Source organism: Phaenicophaeus curvirostris, unplaced genomic scaffold (assembly GCF_032191515.1).
Source record: "Phaenicophaeus curvirostris isolate KB17595 unplaced genomic scaffold, BPBGC_Pcur_1.0 scaffold_51, whole genome shotgun sequence".
Classification (NCBI taxonomy): Eukaryota; Metazoa; Chordata; class Aves; order Cuculiformes; family Cuculidae; genus Phaenicophaeus; species Phaenicophaeus curvirostris.
This window is the reverse complement of record NW_027206674.1, coordinates 532345-549183: the sequence shown is the minus strand read 5'-3', so window position 1 is coordinate 549183 and position 16839 is coordinate 532345. Positions and strand designations below refer to the sequence as shown.

Below are 16839 nucleotides of genomic sequence, written 5' to 3'. Positions count from 1 at the left end.
CTCAGCGGGTGGGCGGTGGGTGGGTGGGGAGGTGGTGGGACCTCCTCAGCGCAGGGGCCCAAGGGACCCACCTCGATCTGCTTGTCCTGGAAAACCTTGTTGATGCTGGCGTTGAAGGCCGAGCCCGAAAACATGGAGGTGATGGGGTAGGTGATGTCCAGCACGGTCCTGAAGACGGACTTCATGCACTGCGGGAGGAGGAGGAGAAGGAGGAGAAGGAGGAGAAGGAGGAGAAGGAGGAGAAGGAGGAGAAGGAGGAGAAGGAGGAGAAGGAGGAGAAGGAGGAGAAGGAGGAGAAGGAGGAGAAGAGGAGGAGAAGGAGAAGAGGAGGAGAAGGAGAAGAGGAGGAGAAGGAGAAGAGGAGGAGAAGGAGAAGAGGAGGAGAAGGAGAAGAGGAGGAGAAGGAGAAGAGGAGAGAAGGAGAAGAGGAGGAAGGAGAAGACGAGGAAGGAGAAGAGGAGGAAGGAGAAGAGGAGGAAGGAGGAGGAGAAGAGGAGGAGAAGAGGAGGAGAAGAGGAGGAGAAGAGGAGGAGAGAGGAGGAGAAGGAGAAGGAGAAGAGGAAGGAGAAGGAGAAGAGGAAGGAGAAGAGGAGGAGAAGGAGAAGAGGAAGGAGGAGGAAAAGAAGAGGAGGAGGAGAGGAAGAGGAGAAGACAAGGAGAAAGAGAAAGGAGAGATGAAGCAAAGAAGGAAGGAGAAGGAGGGAATGAGGAAGAGAAGAATGGAGAGAGAAGGATGGCAAAGGAGGAGGAGAACGAGGAAGGAAAAGAAGAGAAGAAAGAAGCAGCAACAGCAGAAGAAAAGAAGGTGGACAAGGAGGAAGAAGAAAGAAGAGGACAAAGAAGAAGAAAGAAGGGAGGAGGTGGAGGAGGAAGGAGAAGGACGAGGAGGGAGGAGGAGACGAGGAGGGAGGAGAAGGACGAGGAACGCCCCAGCAGGCCCGGCCACCATGAGGAGGTCCCCGGGCACCCACCTTGGCCCACTCCCGCGCCCGCTGCTTGGTTGCGGACGGCGCTGCGCTCCTCGGCGTAGAGCGCCCCGATGAAGGCGCCGATGGAGGTGCCGCCCACCATGTCGATGGGATCCCGGCCTCCTCCATGCCCTTGATCACCCCGATGTGGGAGCAACCCCTGCGGCAAGCAGACAGCACGATGGAGGACGAGGAGGAGGAGATGGAGGACAAGGAGGAGGTGGAGATGGAGGACAAGGAGGTGGAGATGGAGGACGAGGAGGATGAGGAGGAGAAGGAGGTGGAAATGGAGGAGGAGGTGGAGATGGAGATGGAGGTGGAGGTGGAGATGGAGGAGGTGGAGGAGGAGGAGGTGGAGATGGAGGAGGAGGTGGAGATGGAGGAGGAGGTGGAGATGGAGGAGGAGGAGGTGGAGATGGAGGAGGAGGAGGTGGAGATGGAGGAGGAGGAGGTGGAGATGGAGGAGGAGGAGGTGGAGATGGAGGACGAGGAGGTGGAGATGGAGGACGAGGAGGTGGAGATGGAGGACGAGGAGGTGGAGATGGAGGATGAGGAGGTGGAGGTGGAGGACGAGGAGGTGGAGGTGGAGGACGAGGAGGTGGAGGTGGAGGACGAGGAGGTGGAGGTGGAGGACGAGGAGGTGGAGATGGAGGACGAGGAGGTGGAGATGGAGGACGAGGAGGTGGAGATGGAGGACGAGGAGGTGGAGATGGAGGAGGAGGAGGTGGAGATGGAGGAGGAGGAGGTGGAGATGGAGAGGAGGTGGAGATGGAGGAGGAGGAGGTGGAGATGGAGGAGAGGTGGAGGAGGAGATGGAGGACGAGGTGGAGGAGGAGATGGAGGAGGTGGAGGAGGAGATGGAGGAGGTGGAGGAGGAGATGAGGAGGAGATGGAGATGGAGGAGGAGATGGAGATGGAGGAGGTGGTGGAGATGGAGGAGGTGGAGGAGGAGATGGAGGAGGAGATGGAGGAGGTGGTGGAGATGGAGGAGGTGGTGGAGATGGAGGAGGTGGTGGAGATGGAGGAGGTGGAGGAGATGGAGGAGAGGTGGAGGAGGAGATGGAGGAGGAGATGGAGGAGGTGGAGGAGGTGGAGGAGGAGGAGGAGGAGGTGGAGGAGGTGGAGGAGGAGGTGGAGATGGAGATGAGGAGAAGAGTGGGACCTCACCCCCACTTGTGGGGACAACCCGGCGCGGTGAAGAACCCACCTGGCTCCGCCGCCTCCCAGCACCAGGCGATGGTGTTGCCGGTGAGGACGCGCGCCAGGCGGGAGAAGTCGCTGTGGCGGTCGGCGTTGCGCTCGAAGACCTTCTCGTAGATCTCCCTCTGCGGGCGGGAAGGCCGCCGGGTGACCCCACCAGTGCCGGGACCTCCCGGGGCGGGGGGGGGGGGTCACCGGGAGAAGCTCCACGTACCAGCTTGGCCGAGCTGCGGCGGGAGAAGACGCGCCGAGGACACTTGATGTGGAGGTGACCCGAGCACCAGCTGCGCATGTTGAGCCACTCGACGGTGCGGGAAGGGCTGGGACCGTCCTCCCGGTGGAGGAGGATCAACTGCTTGAGTGCCCGCACGGCCGTGTTCTCCAGCATCCGCTCCAGCTGAGGAGACCGGGCGGTCACGCACCCAACGGGGGCCCCGTCCCACCACCACCGACCCCCCAGCTCAGGGAATCAGCACCACGCGTTGGGAAGGACCCAACGGACCATGGAGTCCAACCGTCCCCATGGCCCTCAGCTCCTCTTCTTCTCCAGCCCCCTCCCCAGCTTCGTTGCTCTTCTCTGCACTCGCTCCAGAGCCTCCACATCCTCGTGTCCCACCAACCCCCCCAGGTCCTTCTCCTCCAGGCCCTTTCCAGCCAGACTCCTCCTAGGCTGGAGCTGCCCAGGGTCGTTGTGCCCCAAGGTCCTGCTCCAACCTCATCCCCTTGGTCTCAGCCCATGGATCCAACCAGCTCAGAGCCCTCTGGAGAACCTCAAACCCTCCAGCAGATCCACCCGGCTCAGTGTCACCCCCAAACTCTCTCAGGGAGCCCTCGATGCCTCCATCCAGGTCGTGGATAAAGACCTTGACCAGGCTGGAGCCACACGGAGCCCTGGGGACACCATGTGGAACTGGGAGAAGAGCCCAGCTCCCTCCTCTCCACAAGCTCCTTTCAGGTGAAGAGCAATGAGGTCTCCCCTCAGCCTCCTCCAGAGAGGAGGAGGATGGAGGAGGAGGATGGAGGAGGAGGATGGAGGAGGAGGATGGAGGAGGAGGATGGAGGAGGAGATGGAGGAGGAGATGGAGGAGGAGATGGAGGAGGAGGAGATGGAAGATGGAGGAGATGGAAGATGGAGGAGATGGAGGATGGAGGAGGAGGAAGAGGATGGAGGAGGAGATGGAGGAGGAGGAGGAGGAGGATGGAGGAGGAGGAGAGGATGGAGGAGGAGGAGGATGGAGGAGGAGGAGGATGGAGGAGGAGGAGGATGGAGGAGGAGGAGGATGGAGGAGGAGGAGGATGGAGGAGGAGGAGATGGAGGAGGAGATGGAGGAGGAGGAGGAGATGGAGGAGGAGGAGGAGATGGAGAGGAGGAGGAGGAGGAGGAGGAGGAGGAGGAGGAGATGGAGGAGGAGATGGAGGATGGAGATGGAGGATGGAGATGGAGGATGGAGATGGAGGATGGAGATGGAGGATGGAGATGGAGGATGGAGATGGAGGATGGAGATGGAGGGGCCACCCCGCAGCCCCCCCCACCTCTCCCAGCGCGGGCTCCTGGTCGCCGAGGCCCACGATGAGGATGCAGTCGGCCTGGCGGATGCAGCGCACGGTCCAGGGCGTCAGGGTGGGGTCGCTCTGGTAGAGGACGATGCGGTGGATGTCCTCCTGCTGCGCCAGCCACCCCGACAGGCGGTACTCCTGGATGCTGCCCACACGCCGAGGTCACCAACCGCCGCGCGGCCAGGGGGGGGTCCCCGGGGACGGTCCCCCCGCCGCAGTTACCTGTCCAGAGCCGAGGAGCCAAGGCGGCTGCGGATGATGTCGCTGGTCAGGAGCAAGGTGGGACCTGGGGAGGACGGGCTTGTGGTCACCGGTGGCCTGTGTGGTCACCAACACGGCGCGGTCACCACCACGGGGCTGTGGTCACCACCAGGTCATGGAGACACAATCATGATCATGCCATGGTCACCACGGGGCTGTGGTCACCACCACGGGGCTGTGGTCATCTCCACATCATGGAGATGCAACCATTGCCATTGCCATGGTCTCCATGGGGCTGTGGTCACCACCATATCATGGAGACACGATCATTATCATCCCATGGTCTCCACGGGGCTGTGGTCACCACCAAGTCATGGAGACACAATCATTATCATCCCATGGTCACCGTGGGCCTGTGGTCACCACCATGGGGCTGTGGTCACCACCACATCATGGAGATGCAACTACTACCATTCCATGGTCACCAAGAGGCTGTGGTCACCATCATGGTGTGGTCAGCACCACGGGGCTGTGGTCACCACCACGTCATGGAGCTACGACCATTGCCATGGTCTCCATGGGGCTGTGGTCACCACCATGGGGCTGTGGTCACCACCACATCATGAACACCTGACCATTACCATCCCATGTTCTCCATGGGGCTGTGGTCACCACCACGGAGCGGTCACCACCACACCACCACACCGTGATGGTCACCACGGGCACCTCCATGAGACGGTGGTGACCTCACCGTGGTGGCTCCTGCAGCCCCGAGGAGCCCGCGGTCACCTCCGATGGTGACCCACCGATGGCGTTGAGCGCGTGCTTGAGCTCCAGCGTGAAGGCCGCCGTGGGCACCTCGTCCCCCACGGGCAGCACGGCCACCGTCGACAGGTTGCTGGTGGGGTTGGTCGGCTCCGAGCTGGAGGCCACGCCCAGGCCCGAGCCTGCTGGGACACGGAGAGGACACCACCACGAGGACACCACCACCACGACGAGGCGGTGGACACGTCCCTCCCGGCCCCCCGGCTCCTTCAGGACCTACTTGCAAAGGGACCACGGAGCTGCTGGAGGTTCCCCAAGATCTTCTGGCTCAGGAGGTGGATGAGGCGGGTGACGACCTGCAGGGACGTGGAGACGGGAACCCACCACACCTGGTAGAGCTTCCCAAGCCGGAGGCTCCTCAGCACCTCGGGGTAGCGTCCCCCACGCCTCCTTGGGTTCCACCACCACCCCCTCCACCCTTGGAGACCTCACCCCTGGAGCTCACCAGCCCCATCAGCTCCAAACCCTCCCGAACTCCTTCGTTAAAGCTGGTTCTAACGAGCGTCGCGGCCACCAGGTCCCCGCGGGAGGGGACAGGGTCCTCCCAGAAGAAGAGGAGGAGGATCTGGGGGTACCTGGGGGTATCTGCGCTTGATGTTGTTCAAGGTGCCCTCGGGCAGCTTGGCCAGCTCCGTGTCCCGCACGGCGTGGACCGTGGTGGCTCGAGGCTGCCGGGTGAGGGCTTCCACCTGGAGAAGACACGGGGACGACAACGTGGGACACCTCCAGCTAGAGGAGATCACGCGGAGCCTCATCTAACCTGGGCTTGAACAGCTCCAGTCACACCCGGCCCATCCCTGGGGCCACCACACCCTGTGGGAGATGTTGGAGACCAGCTTGGATGGAGCCTGGAGCCACCACACCCCATGGGAGATGTTAGAGACCAGATTGGATGGAGCCTGGAGCCACCACATCCCATGGGAGATGTCCCAGACCAGGTTAGATGGAACCTGGAGCCACCACACCCCATGGGAGATGTTGGAGACCAGGCTGGATGGAGCCTGGAGCCACCACACCCCGTGGGAGATGTCTCAGACCAGGCTGGATGGAGCCTGGAGCCACCACACCCCATGGGAGATGTTGGAGACCAGGTTGGATGGAGCCTGGAGCCACCACACCCCATGGGAGATGTTGGAGACCAGGTTGGATGGAGCCTGGAGCCACCACACCCCATGGGAGATGTTGAAGGCCACGTCGGATGGACCTGGATGGGCTTTGAGGTCCCTCCCAACCCAACCCATCCAGGAGGTCCCCTCTTTGGGTCCCCCGGTGGCTCTTACCACGCCGATGAGGTCCCCGCGGCCGTACTCGCCGATCAGCTCCTTCTTGCCGCTGCCCTTCTGGATGACGGAGCGGAGGCGCCCGTTGAGCACGATGTAGGTACAGTCCGACTTGTCCCCCTGCCTGGGGGAGACACCACCAGGAGAAGTCACCCCCCGGCCAAGCCGGGCCGTCCCCAGGCCGAGGTCTCCACCGGCCTCCATCAGCGTCGTCGTGGTGGTCGCCGAACCCTCTCAACGTCATCGTGGTGGTCACCAAACCCTCTCAACGTCATCGTGGCGGTCACCGAACCCTCTCAACGTCATCGTGGTGGACACCAAACCCTCTCAACGTCATCGTGGTGGTCACTGAACCCTCTCAACGTCATCGTGGTGGTCACTGAACCCTCTCAACGTGATTGTGGTGGACACCAAACCCTCTCAACGTCATCGTGGTGGTCACCAAACCCTCTCAACGTCATCGTGGTGGTCACCGAACCCTCTCAATGTCATCGTGGTGGTCCCCAAACCCTCTCAACATCATCCTGGTGGTCCCCAAACCCTCTCAATGTCATCGTGGTGGTCACCGAACCTTCCTAAACATCATCGTGGTGGTTCCCAAGCCCTCCCAATGCCATCATGGTGGTCTCCAAGCCCTCTAAACACGATTGTGGCCATCCCCAAGGTCCTCTCAGGCTGATCAGGGCTGTCCCCCAAGCGCCTCCAGCCCAACCAGGGCCACCTCCAAGCCCCATTAATGGTCCTCCAACCCCTCCAACCCAACCATGTCCATCTCCAACCCAACCATGGCCATCTCCAAGCCCCATTAATGGTCCTCCAATCCCTCCAACCCAACCAGGGCCATCTCCAACCCTCTCCAGCCCAACCAGGGCCATCTCCAAGCCTCATTAATGGTCCTCCAATTCCTCCAACCCAACCATGTCCATCTCCAAGCCTCTCCAGCCCAACCATGGCCATCTCCAAGCTCCCCTGATGGTCCCCCAACCCCTCTAGCCCAACCAGGACCATCTCCAAGCTCCCCTGATGGTCCCTCAACCCCTCCAGCCCAACCAGGACCATCTCCAAGCCCCATTAATGGTCCTCCAGTCCCTCCAACCCAACCATGTCCATCTCCAAGCCTCTCCAGCCCAACCATGGCCATCTCCAAGCCCCATTAATGGTCCTCCAATTCCTCCAACCCAACCAGGACCATCTCCAAGCTCCACTGATGGTACCCCAACCCCTCCAGCCCAACCAGGACCATCTCCAAGCTCCACTGATGGTCCCCCAACCCCTCCAGCCCAACCAGGACCATCTCCAAGCCCCCACCAGCCACCTCCAAGCCCTCCAGCCCAGCCGTGGCCCTCTCCACGCCCCCCCGACGCCCCCGATCTGCTCTCCACGCGTCGTTGTCCACCTGTAGAGCGCGCGGCCGGCCTCCACGGCCATCCAGTCGATGGCGAAGTCCATCTGGCGCACGAAGGGGGACATGCGGTCGGCCACGGTGTGGGCCACGCTGAGCACCACGCTGGGCTGCTCCCGCATGATCCTACGGGTCGAGAGCCCCCGTGGTGACCCTCAAGAGACGCCACCAGCGAGCTCAGATCTTCCATCTCGGCCCCCGAAGGCTCCTCCAGCGGCGCCCGACTCACTCGTAGAAGTCCGACTTGGAGATCTTGAGGAAGGTGCAGTCGCGGTTGGCTTTGATGGTGAAGATGAGGGGCTCCCCGGTGAGCACGGCCAACTGGCCGACCATCTCGCCCGGCTGCGTCAGGAAGAGGCAGACGTCCTCGGCCTTGTCGATCATGCGCTGGTAGACGTGGAGGCAGCCCCAGAGCACGAAGTGGAGGCTCACGTCCTACCGGAAGGACACCCGGGCACCGCTGGAGGCCACCCAGGACCTTCAGAGCCAAGAGGGCCCACCAGAACCGCTCAAGGTTCCTTCTAGACCTCTTCCCCAAGATGTTCTGGGGGATGTTCCTCCTCCTCCTCACCACCCACGGGGCATGAAGAGGAAGAGCAGAACCTCATGGAAGGTTCTTCTTCTCCAGCCCCCTCCCCAGCTTCGTTGCTCTTCTCTGCACTCGCTCCAGAGCCTCCACATCCTCGTGTCCCACCAACCCCCCCAGGTCCTTCTCCTCCAGGCCCTTTCCAGCCAGACTCCTCCTAGGCTGGAGCTGCCCAGGGTCGTTGTGCCCCAAGGTCCTGCTCCAACCTCCTCCCCTTGGTCTCAGCCCATGGATCCAACCAGCTCAGATCCCTCTGGAGAACCTCAAACCCTCCAGCAGATCCACCCAGCTCAGTGTCACCCCCAAACTCTCTCGGGGAGCCCTCGATGCCTCCATCCAGGTCGTGGATAAAGACCTTGACCAGGCTGGAGCCACCACGGAGCCCCTGGGGACACCACGTGGAACTGGGGGGTCAGGAGGCTCCCCAAAACCCAGACCCACCTGGTCCCCTTGGCGGGCGATGACGGTCCCAGCCTTGGCGTGATGGAGCAGGACGCGGTTGTTGAGGAGAGAAGGGTCCTGGGGAGAAGAACAGCAGCGGATGAGGCGATGGGATCATCGTGAGGAGATGGGGAGCACCACGAGATGATGAGGATCCACCACAAAGGGATAGGGATCCACCACGAGATGATGAGGATCCACTATAAGATGATGAGGATCCACCACAAAACTATGAGGATTCACCATGAGGTGATGAGGATCCACCACAAAGAGATGCGGATCCAGCACAAGATGATGAGGATCCAGCACAAAGGGACAGGGATCCACCATGAGATGATGAGGATCCCCCATGAGATTATGGGGATCCACCACAAAGGGATGATGAGGATTCACCATGAGATGATGAGGATCCATCACAAAGGGATGAGGATCCACCATGAGACGATGAGGATCCATCACAAAGGGATGAGGATCCACCATGAGACGATGAGGATCCACCACAAAACTATGATGATTCACCATGAGGTGATGAGGATCCACCACAAAACCATGAGGATTCACCATGAGATGATGAGGATCCACCATGAGGTGACAAGGATCCACCATAAAGGGATGGGGATCCACTATGAGATGATGAGGATCCACCACAAAACCATGAGGATCCACCATGAGGTGATGAGGATCCACCATAAAGGGATGGGGATCCACCACAAAGGGATGGGGATCCACCACAAAGGGATGGGGATCCCCCACAAAACCATGAGGATTCACCATGAGGCGATGAGGATCCACCATGAGATGATGAGGATCCACCATGAGGTGACAAGGATCCACCATAAAGGGATGGGGATCCACTACGAGATGATGAGGATCCACCACAAAACCAAGAGGATCCACCATGAGGTGATGAGGATCCACCACAAAGGGATGGGGATCCACTATGAGGTGATGAGGATCCACCACAAAGGGATGGGGATCCCCCACGAGACGATGAGGAACCACCACAAAAGGATGATGAGGATCCACCACGAGACGATGGGGACCCACCCCAAAGCACCAGGGATGACTACGAAGCAACGAGGGGCCGAGGCGGAAGGCAGGGGAGCACCACGAGGCCCTGGAGACCCACCACGAAGCAACGAGGGACCCCCCCCCACCCCAAAATTCCTCGGTGCCGGCATCGAGTCCACCCTCACCTCCACCTTCATGAGCTTGAGCAGCTCCTGCTTGGCGGCCTCGAAGATGCTGCTGGTCTGGCGGCCCTGGCAGGGCCCGAAGGGCCACGTCCCACCGGCCGCCTCGTCCTCGCCGTAGCCGGGGCCTCCAGGAGGTTGCTCCTCCCCGGCCTTGCGCTCCTTGGGCTCGTGGGAGATGGACTGGGGGGGACAGGAGGAGCTGTGGTCACCGCGGTGGGACCGGGGGGTGGACACGGGGCGGGTGGACCTCCTCGTACCCGCGAGAAGGCGGCCAAGGGGCCGGCCGCGTCCTCCTGCAGCGAGAGCGAGATGCGCCCGCGCTCGTAGGCCATGTCGAAGTCGGAGCGGGGCCCCTTCTGGATGCCTGCGAGGAGACCACGAGGTCACACCACCACGAGGACCACCCCGAGACCTCCGTCCTTCCTCCGAGCTCCAACCCACCCGAGATGTCCACCGGCATGGAGATGCAGCGGCTCAGCGGGGGCGGCGGAGGGGCCGGGACGTTCTCCAGGCCTCCAGCTTTCAGCGATTCGGCTGCGGGACGAGGCCGCCTTGAGTTCCAAGGGTGGTGGGGACGAAGTTACGGGTCCCACCACCCTTCTCGAGGCTCTTACCGGATTCCCGGCCCTCGTCGGCGCCGCCGAAGCCGCGTTTGCCGAGCCGGACGGGGCTGGTGCGGGCGGCGTGGCCGGCTTGGGGGAAGAGCCGCAGCGGTTGCATGTTCTGGAGGACATCGACAGCGCTCAGGGAGGTCCAGGCCCAACCCGAGCTCCCCCCGGCCTCGCCGCCAACTCACGTGGCTGAAGAGCTCATTGGTCAAGCCCAGGTAGTTGTGCAAAGCCAAGAAGGTGACGCGCTGGAGACGAACCATGATGATCTACGGGGGGATGAGAAGCTCTGGTCAAGGTCTTTATCAATAACCTGGATGGAGGCATCGAGGGCACCCTGAGAGAGTTTGGGGGTGACACTGAGCTGGGTGGATCTGCTGGAGGGTTTGAGGTTCTCCAGAGGGATCTGAGCTGGTTGGATCCATGGGCTGAGACCAAGGGGATGAGGTTGGAGCAGGACCTTGGGGCACAACGACCCTGGGCAGCTCCAGCCTAGGAGGAGTCTGGCTGGAAAGGGCCTGGAGGAGAAGGACCTGGGGGGGTTGGTGGGACACGAGGATGTGGAGGCTCTGGAGCGAGTGCAGAGAAGAGCAACGAAGCCGGGGAGGGGGCTGGAGAAGAAGAGGAGCTGAGGGACACGGGTTGGTGGTTGACGGGATGGTTGGACTCGATGACCCAGTGGGTCCTTTCCAAGCTGGTGACTCTCTGATTCTCTGATCAGGGGCCTCCTGCCCCCTCAAGCCGCCCCTGGTGGTCCTGGTGGCTCCATCTCACCTGCACCACGCGCACCAAGCTCTCCGGGTACTTCTCGAAGACGGCGGAGAAGGCCTCGACCGGCAGGCGGAGCACAGTGGAGTCCTCGGCCGCCCGGGCACACACCGTCCGGTAGGGTCGCTGGTGGCCCTAGGGGACACGTGACACGGCATCAGCGGCCTCAAGAGGATGGCGAAGTCCAACCTGGCCACAGAGGGGCCTTGGGATGGATTGGATTGGCTCGAGGATGGACACGGTTGGGCTGGAGGGGTTTGAGGACCATCGGGGGGGCTTGGAGATGGCCCTGGTTGGGCTGGAGGGGTTGGGGGATCATTAGTGAAGCTTGGGGATTGCATTTAGAGGGCTTGGAGACAACCAGGATTGCGTTGAGAGGGCTTGGGAACCACCAGGACGATGTTTAGGAAGCTTGGGGACCATCATGATGATGTTTGGGAAGCTTGGGGACCACCACGATGACGTTTAGGGAGGTTGGGGACCACCACGATGACGTTTAGGGAGGTTGGGGACCACCACGATGACGTTTAGGGAGGTTGGGGACCATCACGATGACGTTTAGGGAGGTTGGGGACCATCACGATGACGTTTAGGGAGGTTGGGGACCATCACGATGACGTTTAGGGAGGTTGGGGACCACCACGATGACATTTAGGGAGGTTGGGGACCACCACGATGACGTTTAGGAAGGTTGGGGACCACCACGATGACGTTTAGGGAGGTTGGGGACCATCATGATGACGTTTAGGAAGCTTGGGGACCATCATGATGATGTTTAGGGAGGTTGGGGACCCCCACAAGCACCCTGAGAAGGTCTGGGGACCCCGAGGTGGCCGGTACCGTGATGACGTCGAGGATGCTGAGCAGGCTGTGGACGCTGTCCCCGGGGAAAACCTCCTTCATCACCGTCTCCTTCCCATCCTGCCAAGCACAAAGCCCTCGGGTCTCCTCCATCCTTGAGGTCCCCGGCCCCCTCGGGGTCCCCGTCCTCTCACCGGCTCCGTGAGGAGCAGCTCCAGCTTCCCCTCCTGGAGGACGTAGATGCTGGTGTCGGGTTGGCCGGGACGGAAGACGTAGTCTCCTTGCTGGCACTGCTGGAACACCATGTGCTTGCAGAGCTCCAGGAACAGCGGCTTCTCAAAGTGACCCAGGACCCTGCGGAGATGGTGACACGGGGGCCTCAGGAGCCGCTTATGGTCCTCAAGAGCCACTCGTGGTCCTCAAGGAGCCACCCCGTGTCCCTCAAGAGCCACTCGTGGTCCTCAAGAGCCATTTGAGGTCATCAGGAGCCACCCCGTGGTCCTCGAGAGCCCCTTGTGGTCCTCAAGGAGCCACCCTGTGTCCCTCAAGAGCCACTCGTGGTCCTCAAGGAGCCACCCTGTGTCCCTCAAGAGCCACTCGTGGTCCTCAAGGAGCCACCCTGTGTCCCTCAAGAGCCACTCATGGTCCTCAAGGAGCCACCCTGTGTCCCTCAAGAGCCACTCATGGTCCTCAAGAGCCATTTGAGGTCATCAGGAGCCACCCCGTGGTCCTCGAGAGCCCCTTGTGGTCCTCAAGGAGCCACCCTGTGTCCCTCAAGAGCCACTCATGGACCTCAAGAGCCATTTGAGGTCCTCAGGAGCCACCCCTATGGTGCTCAAGAGCCCCTCGTGTGCCTGGAGGTGGATCCTGACCTCCTTGGGAACAGATCTTGACCCCCAGGGATGGATCCTGACACCTGGAGGTGGATCTTGACCTCCCAGGACCAGATCCTGACACCTGGAGATGGTTCTTCACACCCTGGGACCAGATCCTGACACCTGGAGATGGATCTTGACCTCCTCAGGCCTGATCCTGACCTCCCAGGGCCTGATCCTGACCCCTGGAGGTGGATCTTGACCTCCCAGGGCTGGATCCTGACACCTGGAGATGGTGCTTCACACCCTGGGACCAGATCCTGACACTTGGAGATGGTTCTTGACCTCCTTGGGCCTGATCCTGACACCTGGAGGTGGATCCTGACCTCCCAGGGATGGATCCTGACACCTGGAGATGGTTCCTTACACCCTGGGACCAGATCCTGACATCTGGAGATGGATCTTGACCTCCTCGGGCCTGATCCTGACACCTGGAGAGGGATCCTGACCTCCTTGGGGACAGATCCTGACCCCCAGGGATGGATCCTGACACCTGGAGATGGATCTTGACCTCCCAGTGATGGATCCTTTCACCTGGAGATGGACCCTGACCTCCCAGGACCAGATCCTGACCCCTGGAGATGGATCCTGACCTCCCAGGGCCAGATCCTGACACCTGGAGATGGATCCTGACACTTGGAGGTAGATCCTGACCTCCCAGGGATGGATCCTGACACCTGGAGGTGGATCTTCACACCCTGGGACCAGATCCTGACACCTGGAGATGGTTCTTCACACCCCGGGACCAGATCCTGACCCCTGGAGATGGATCCTGACCCCTGGAGATGGATCCTGACCTCCCAGGGATGGATCCTGACCTCCCAGGGATGGATCCTGACCCCTGGAAGTGGATCTTGACCTCCCAGGGATGGATCCTGACCCCTGGAGGTGGACCCTGACCCCCCGGAGGTGGACCCTGCTCCTCACCGGACGTTCTTGAGCATGTAGAGCACCTCGGAGGGCAGGTGGGAATTGGCCACGTCGAACTCGGTCAGGTCGGCTTCCAAGACGGAGGGCGGCGGCTCCTTCATCTGCAGCGTGGGCAGCTCCTTCTGGATGCGCAGGAACCTTGGGGACAAGGAGACGCCGTGGGGGACGAGGCCACCACCCTTCCAGCCCCTTCTCCTCGGCGCTGGTGGCCCCTCACTTCTTGGCGATGTTGAGCATCTTGAGCTTCTTCTTCCCGCGAGGCCGCGAGGCGGTGGCCGCCGTGGCGTCCACCAGCGAGGAGGTGGATTGGGACACCTGGGGGGTTGAGGGACATCAAAACCAGGTTGTCACCCGCCACCGGTGGCACCACCGAGCGTCCCCCAGGAGGTGCCACCTCCCAGCGTCACCTTGCGCATGATCTTGCGGCCGTAGAAGAGGACCTTGTCCCGCTTGCGGAACCGATACTTGGGCGTCCCCGGCACGGGGATTCCTGGAGACACGATGGGGACACGTCAAGGCGGGGGGTGGCCCCAGCCCCTGATGGCCCCGAGGCCACCACCGTCCCCGAGGCCACCGCCGTCCCCGAGGCCACCACTGTCCCCGAGGCCACCGCCGTCCCCGAGGCCACCGCCGCGTCACTCACTCTTGAGACGGAGCCGGCGGACGGCGACCACGATGGCGGCAGCGACGGCGACGACGGCCACCAGGCCGAGAAGGGCCCACAGGACCTGGGGGAGGAGAAGGAGGAGAAGGAGGTCCCCGTGTCACCCCCCCCGGGAGGCACCTGGGGGACCGGTGGCATCGCCACCTTGGGGACACGGAGGGCTGGGAGGGGACCCCGAGGACATGGGGACACGGTGGGGTCCTCCTGAGGTTCTCAAATAGCGTTGGGGACCGGGACGCTGTCCCCAAGGACACGTTGGGGTCCTCCTGGGCTTCTCAACAGTGTTGGAGACAAAGACATTGTCCCCAAGGACATGGGGACATGTTAGTGTCCTCCTGGGCTTCTCAACAGTGTTGGGGACCAGGACACTGTCCCCAAGGACACGTTGGGGTCCTCCTGAGGTTCTCAACAGCCCTGGGGACCAGGACATTGTCCCCAAGAACCTAGGGACACATTGGTGCCCTCCTGGGCTTCTCAACAGCATTGGAGACAAAGATACTGTCCCCAAGGACCTGGGGACACGTTGGTGTCCTCTTGGGCTTCTCAACAGCGTTGGGGACCAGGACACTGTCCCCAAGGACACGTTGGTATCCTACTGAGGTTCTCAACAGCATTGGGGACCAGGACACTGTCCCCAAGGACACAAGGACACGTTGGTGTCCTCCTGAGGTTCTCAACAGCATTGGGGACCAGGACATTGTCCCCAAGGACACGTTGGTGTCCTCCTGAGCTTCTCAACAGCATTGGGGACCAGGACACTGTCCCCAAGGACACGTTGGTGTCCTCCTGAGGTTCTCAACAGCCCTGGGGACCAGGACGTTGTCCCCAAGGACACAGGGACATGTTGGTGTCCTCCTGGGCTTCTCAACAGCCCTGGGGACCAGGACACTGTCCCCAAGGACACGTTGGTGTCCTCTTGGGCTTCCCAACAGTGTCAGGGACCAGGACACTGTCCCCAAGGACACGTTGGTGTCCTCCTGAGGTTCTCAACAGCATTGGGGACCAGGACGTTGTCCCCAAGGACACGTTGGTGTCCTCCTGAGCTCCTCAACAGCCCTGGGACACCCCCCCCGGTGACACGAGGCCCCCTCCGTGTCCCCTCGGCGCTCACCACGTCCGTGAGGAGCTGCTCGTCGGCGAAGAGCTTGGGCAGTGCGGCCGCCAGCGAGGCCTCCTGGGGGGACAAGGGGACAGTCGGGCAGCCGGGGGCGTCCCCAGGGGGGCGGGGACGGGGCTGGAGGGGACAGTCCCCACCTCGGCCTCCTCCTGCGGCTCCGACTCGCTCTGCCCCATGGCCGAAACCTGCGGGAACGGAGAAGGAGGAACCGAAAAAAAAGGAGAAGTTTGGGGACACGGGGACCTCGGGGGGCTGGGAGGGGACTTCGGGGTCACCCGTGAGGACCTGGGTGGCTCCCAAGAAGGACCTTGGGGACCTCGAGGGGCTCACAGGGGACTTTAAGGTCTTCCATGAGGACCTTGGTGACCTGGAGGGGTTGGGAGGGGACTTTAGGGTCACCAAGAAGGACCTTGATGACCTCGAGGGGTTGGGAGGGGACTTTAAGGTCTTCTATGACGACCTTGATGACCTTGAGGGGTTGGGAGGGGACTTTAAGGTCTTCTATGAGGACCTTGGTGACCTTGAGGTGTTGGGAGGGGACTTTAAGGTCTTCTATGAGGACCTTGGTGACCTCGAGGGGTTGGGAGGGGACTTTAAGGTCTTCTATGAGGACCTTGATGACCTCGAGGGGTTGGGAGGGGACTTTAAGGTCTTCCATGAGGACCTTGGTGACCTCGAGGGGCTCAGAGGGGACTTTAGGGTCACCAAGAAGGACCTGGGTGACCTGGAGGAGTCGGAAGGGGACTTTAGGGTCATCTATGAGGACCTTGGGGACCTCAAGGGGTTGGGAGGGGACTTTAGAGTCACCAAGAAGAACCTGGGTGTCCCCAAGAAGGACCTGGGTGACCTGGAGGGGTCGGGAGGGGACTTTAGGGTCATCTATGAGGACCTTGGGGACCTCCAGGGGCTGAGAGGGGACTTCAAGGTCACCAAGAAGGACCTTGGTGGCCCCAAGAAAGACCTTGGTGACCTCCAGGGGCTCTGAGGGGATCTTGGTGTCCCCAGGAAGGACCTGGGTGACCTGGAGGGGTTTGGGAGGGGACTTTAAGGTCTCCAATGAGGAGCTTGGTGTCCCCAAGAAGGATCTTGGTGACCTTGAGGGGCTCAGAGGGGACTTTAGGGTCACCAAGAAGGAGCTTGGTGACCTCCAGGGGCTCAGAGGGGATCTTGGTGTCCCCAAGAAGGACCTTGGGGACCTCCAGGGGCTGGGAGGGGACATTAGGGTCACCAAGAAGGACCTTGGGGACCTCCAGGGGCTCAGAGGGGACTTTAGGGTCCCCAAGAAGGACGTTGGGGACCTCGAGGAGCCAGGAGGAGCCTTTAGGGTCCCCTTGGTGTCCCCCCCTTGGGGACCTCGGGGTGTCCCCCCCCCCCCCGCGAGGACAGGAAGCGGTGGCAGAGGTTGCACCACAGCCTGGAG

At 61.7% G+C, this 16839-nt stretch overlaps 2 protein-coding genes across 2 annotated transcripts in view; both read right to left on the bottom strand.

Annotated features, from left to right (window-relative positions):
* PNPLA6 (patatin like phospholipase domain containing 6) overlaps positions 1-16712 on the bottom strand; it is a 27693-nt gene extending 10981 nt beyond the window's left edge. The window contains 30 exon segments of the mRNA XM_069881520.1: positions 72-188; positions 972-1001; positions 1003-1082; positions 1085-1128; positions 2176-2203; positions 2206-2293; positions 2383-2565; positions 3702-3870; positions 3948-4011; positions 4733-4873; positions 4972-5047; positions 5327-5440; positions 6032-6155; positions 7428-7559; positions 7663-7868; positions 8461-8538; positions 9657-9836; positions 9914-10020; positions 10098-10190; positions 10271-10379; positions 10453-10533; positions 11039-11167; positions 11873-11953; positions 12028-12187; positions 13636-13776; positions 13856-13953; positions 14046-14128; positions 14282-14366; positions 15414-15476; positions 15557-16712. Coding sequence (XP_069737621.1) covers positions 72-188; positions 972-1001; positions 1003-1082; positions 1085-1128; positions 2176-2203; positions 2206-2293; positions 2383-2565; positions 3702-3870; positions 3948-4011; positions 4733-4873; positions 4972-5047; positions 5327-5440; positions 6032-6155; positions 7428-7559; positions 7663-7868; positions 8461-8538; positions 9657-9836; positions 9914-10020; positions 10098-10190; positions 10271-10379; positions 10453-10533; positions 11039-11167; positions 11873-11953; positions 12028-12187; positions 13636-13776; positions 13856-13953; positions 14046-14128; positions 14282-14366; positions 15414-15476; positions 15557-15595 — 3123 coding nt within the window. The 5' untranslated portion in view covers positions 15596-16712.
* Positions 1139-2169, bottom strand: LOC138734057 (uncharacterized; the record flags this gene model as incomplete). Its single annotated transcript, XM_069881615.1, is given in 5 exon segments — positions 1139-1726; positions 1729-1766; positions 1769-1847; positions 1850-2013; positions 2016-2169. Coding segments are annotated over 5 exon segments (1023 nt in total), but the record flags the coding sequence as incomplete, so codon positions are not given.
* Positions 16713-16839: the final 127 nt, after the last annotated feature.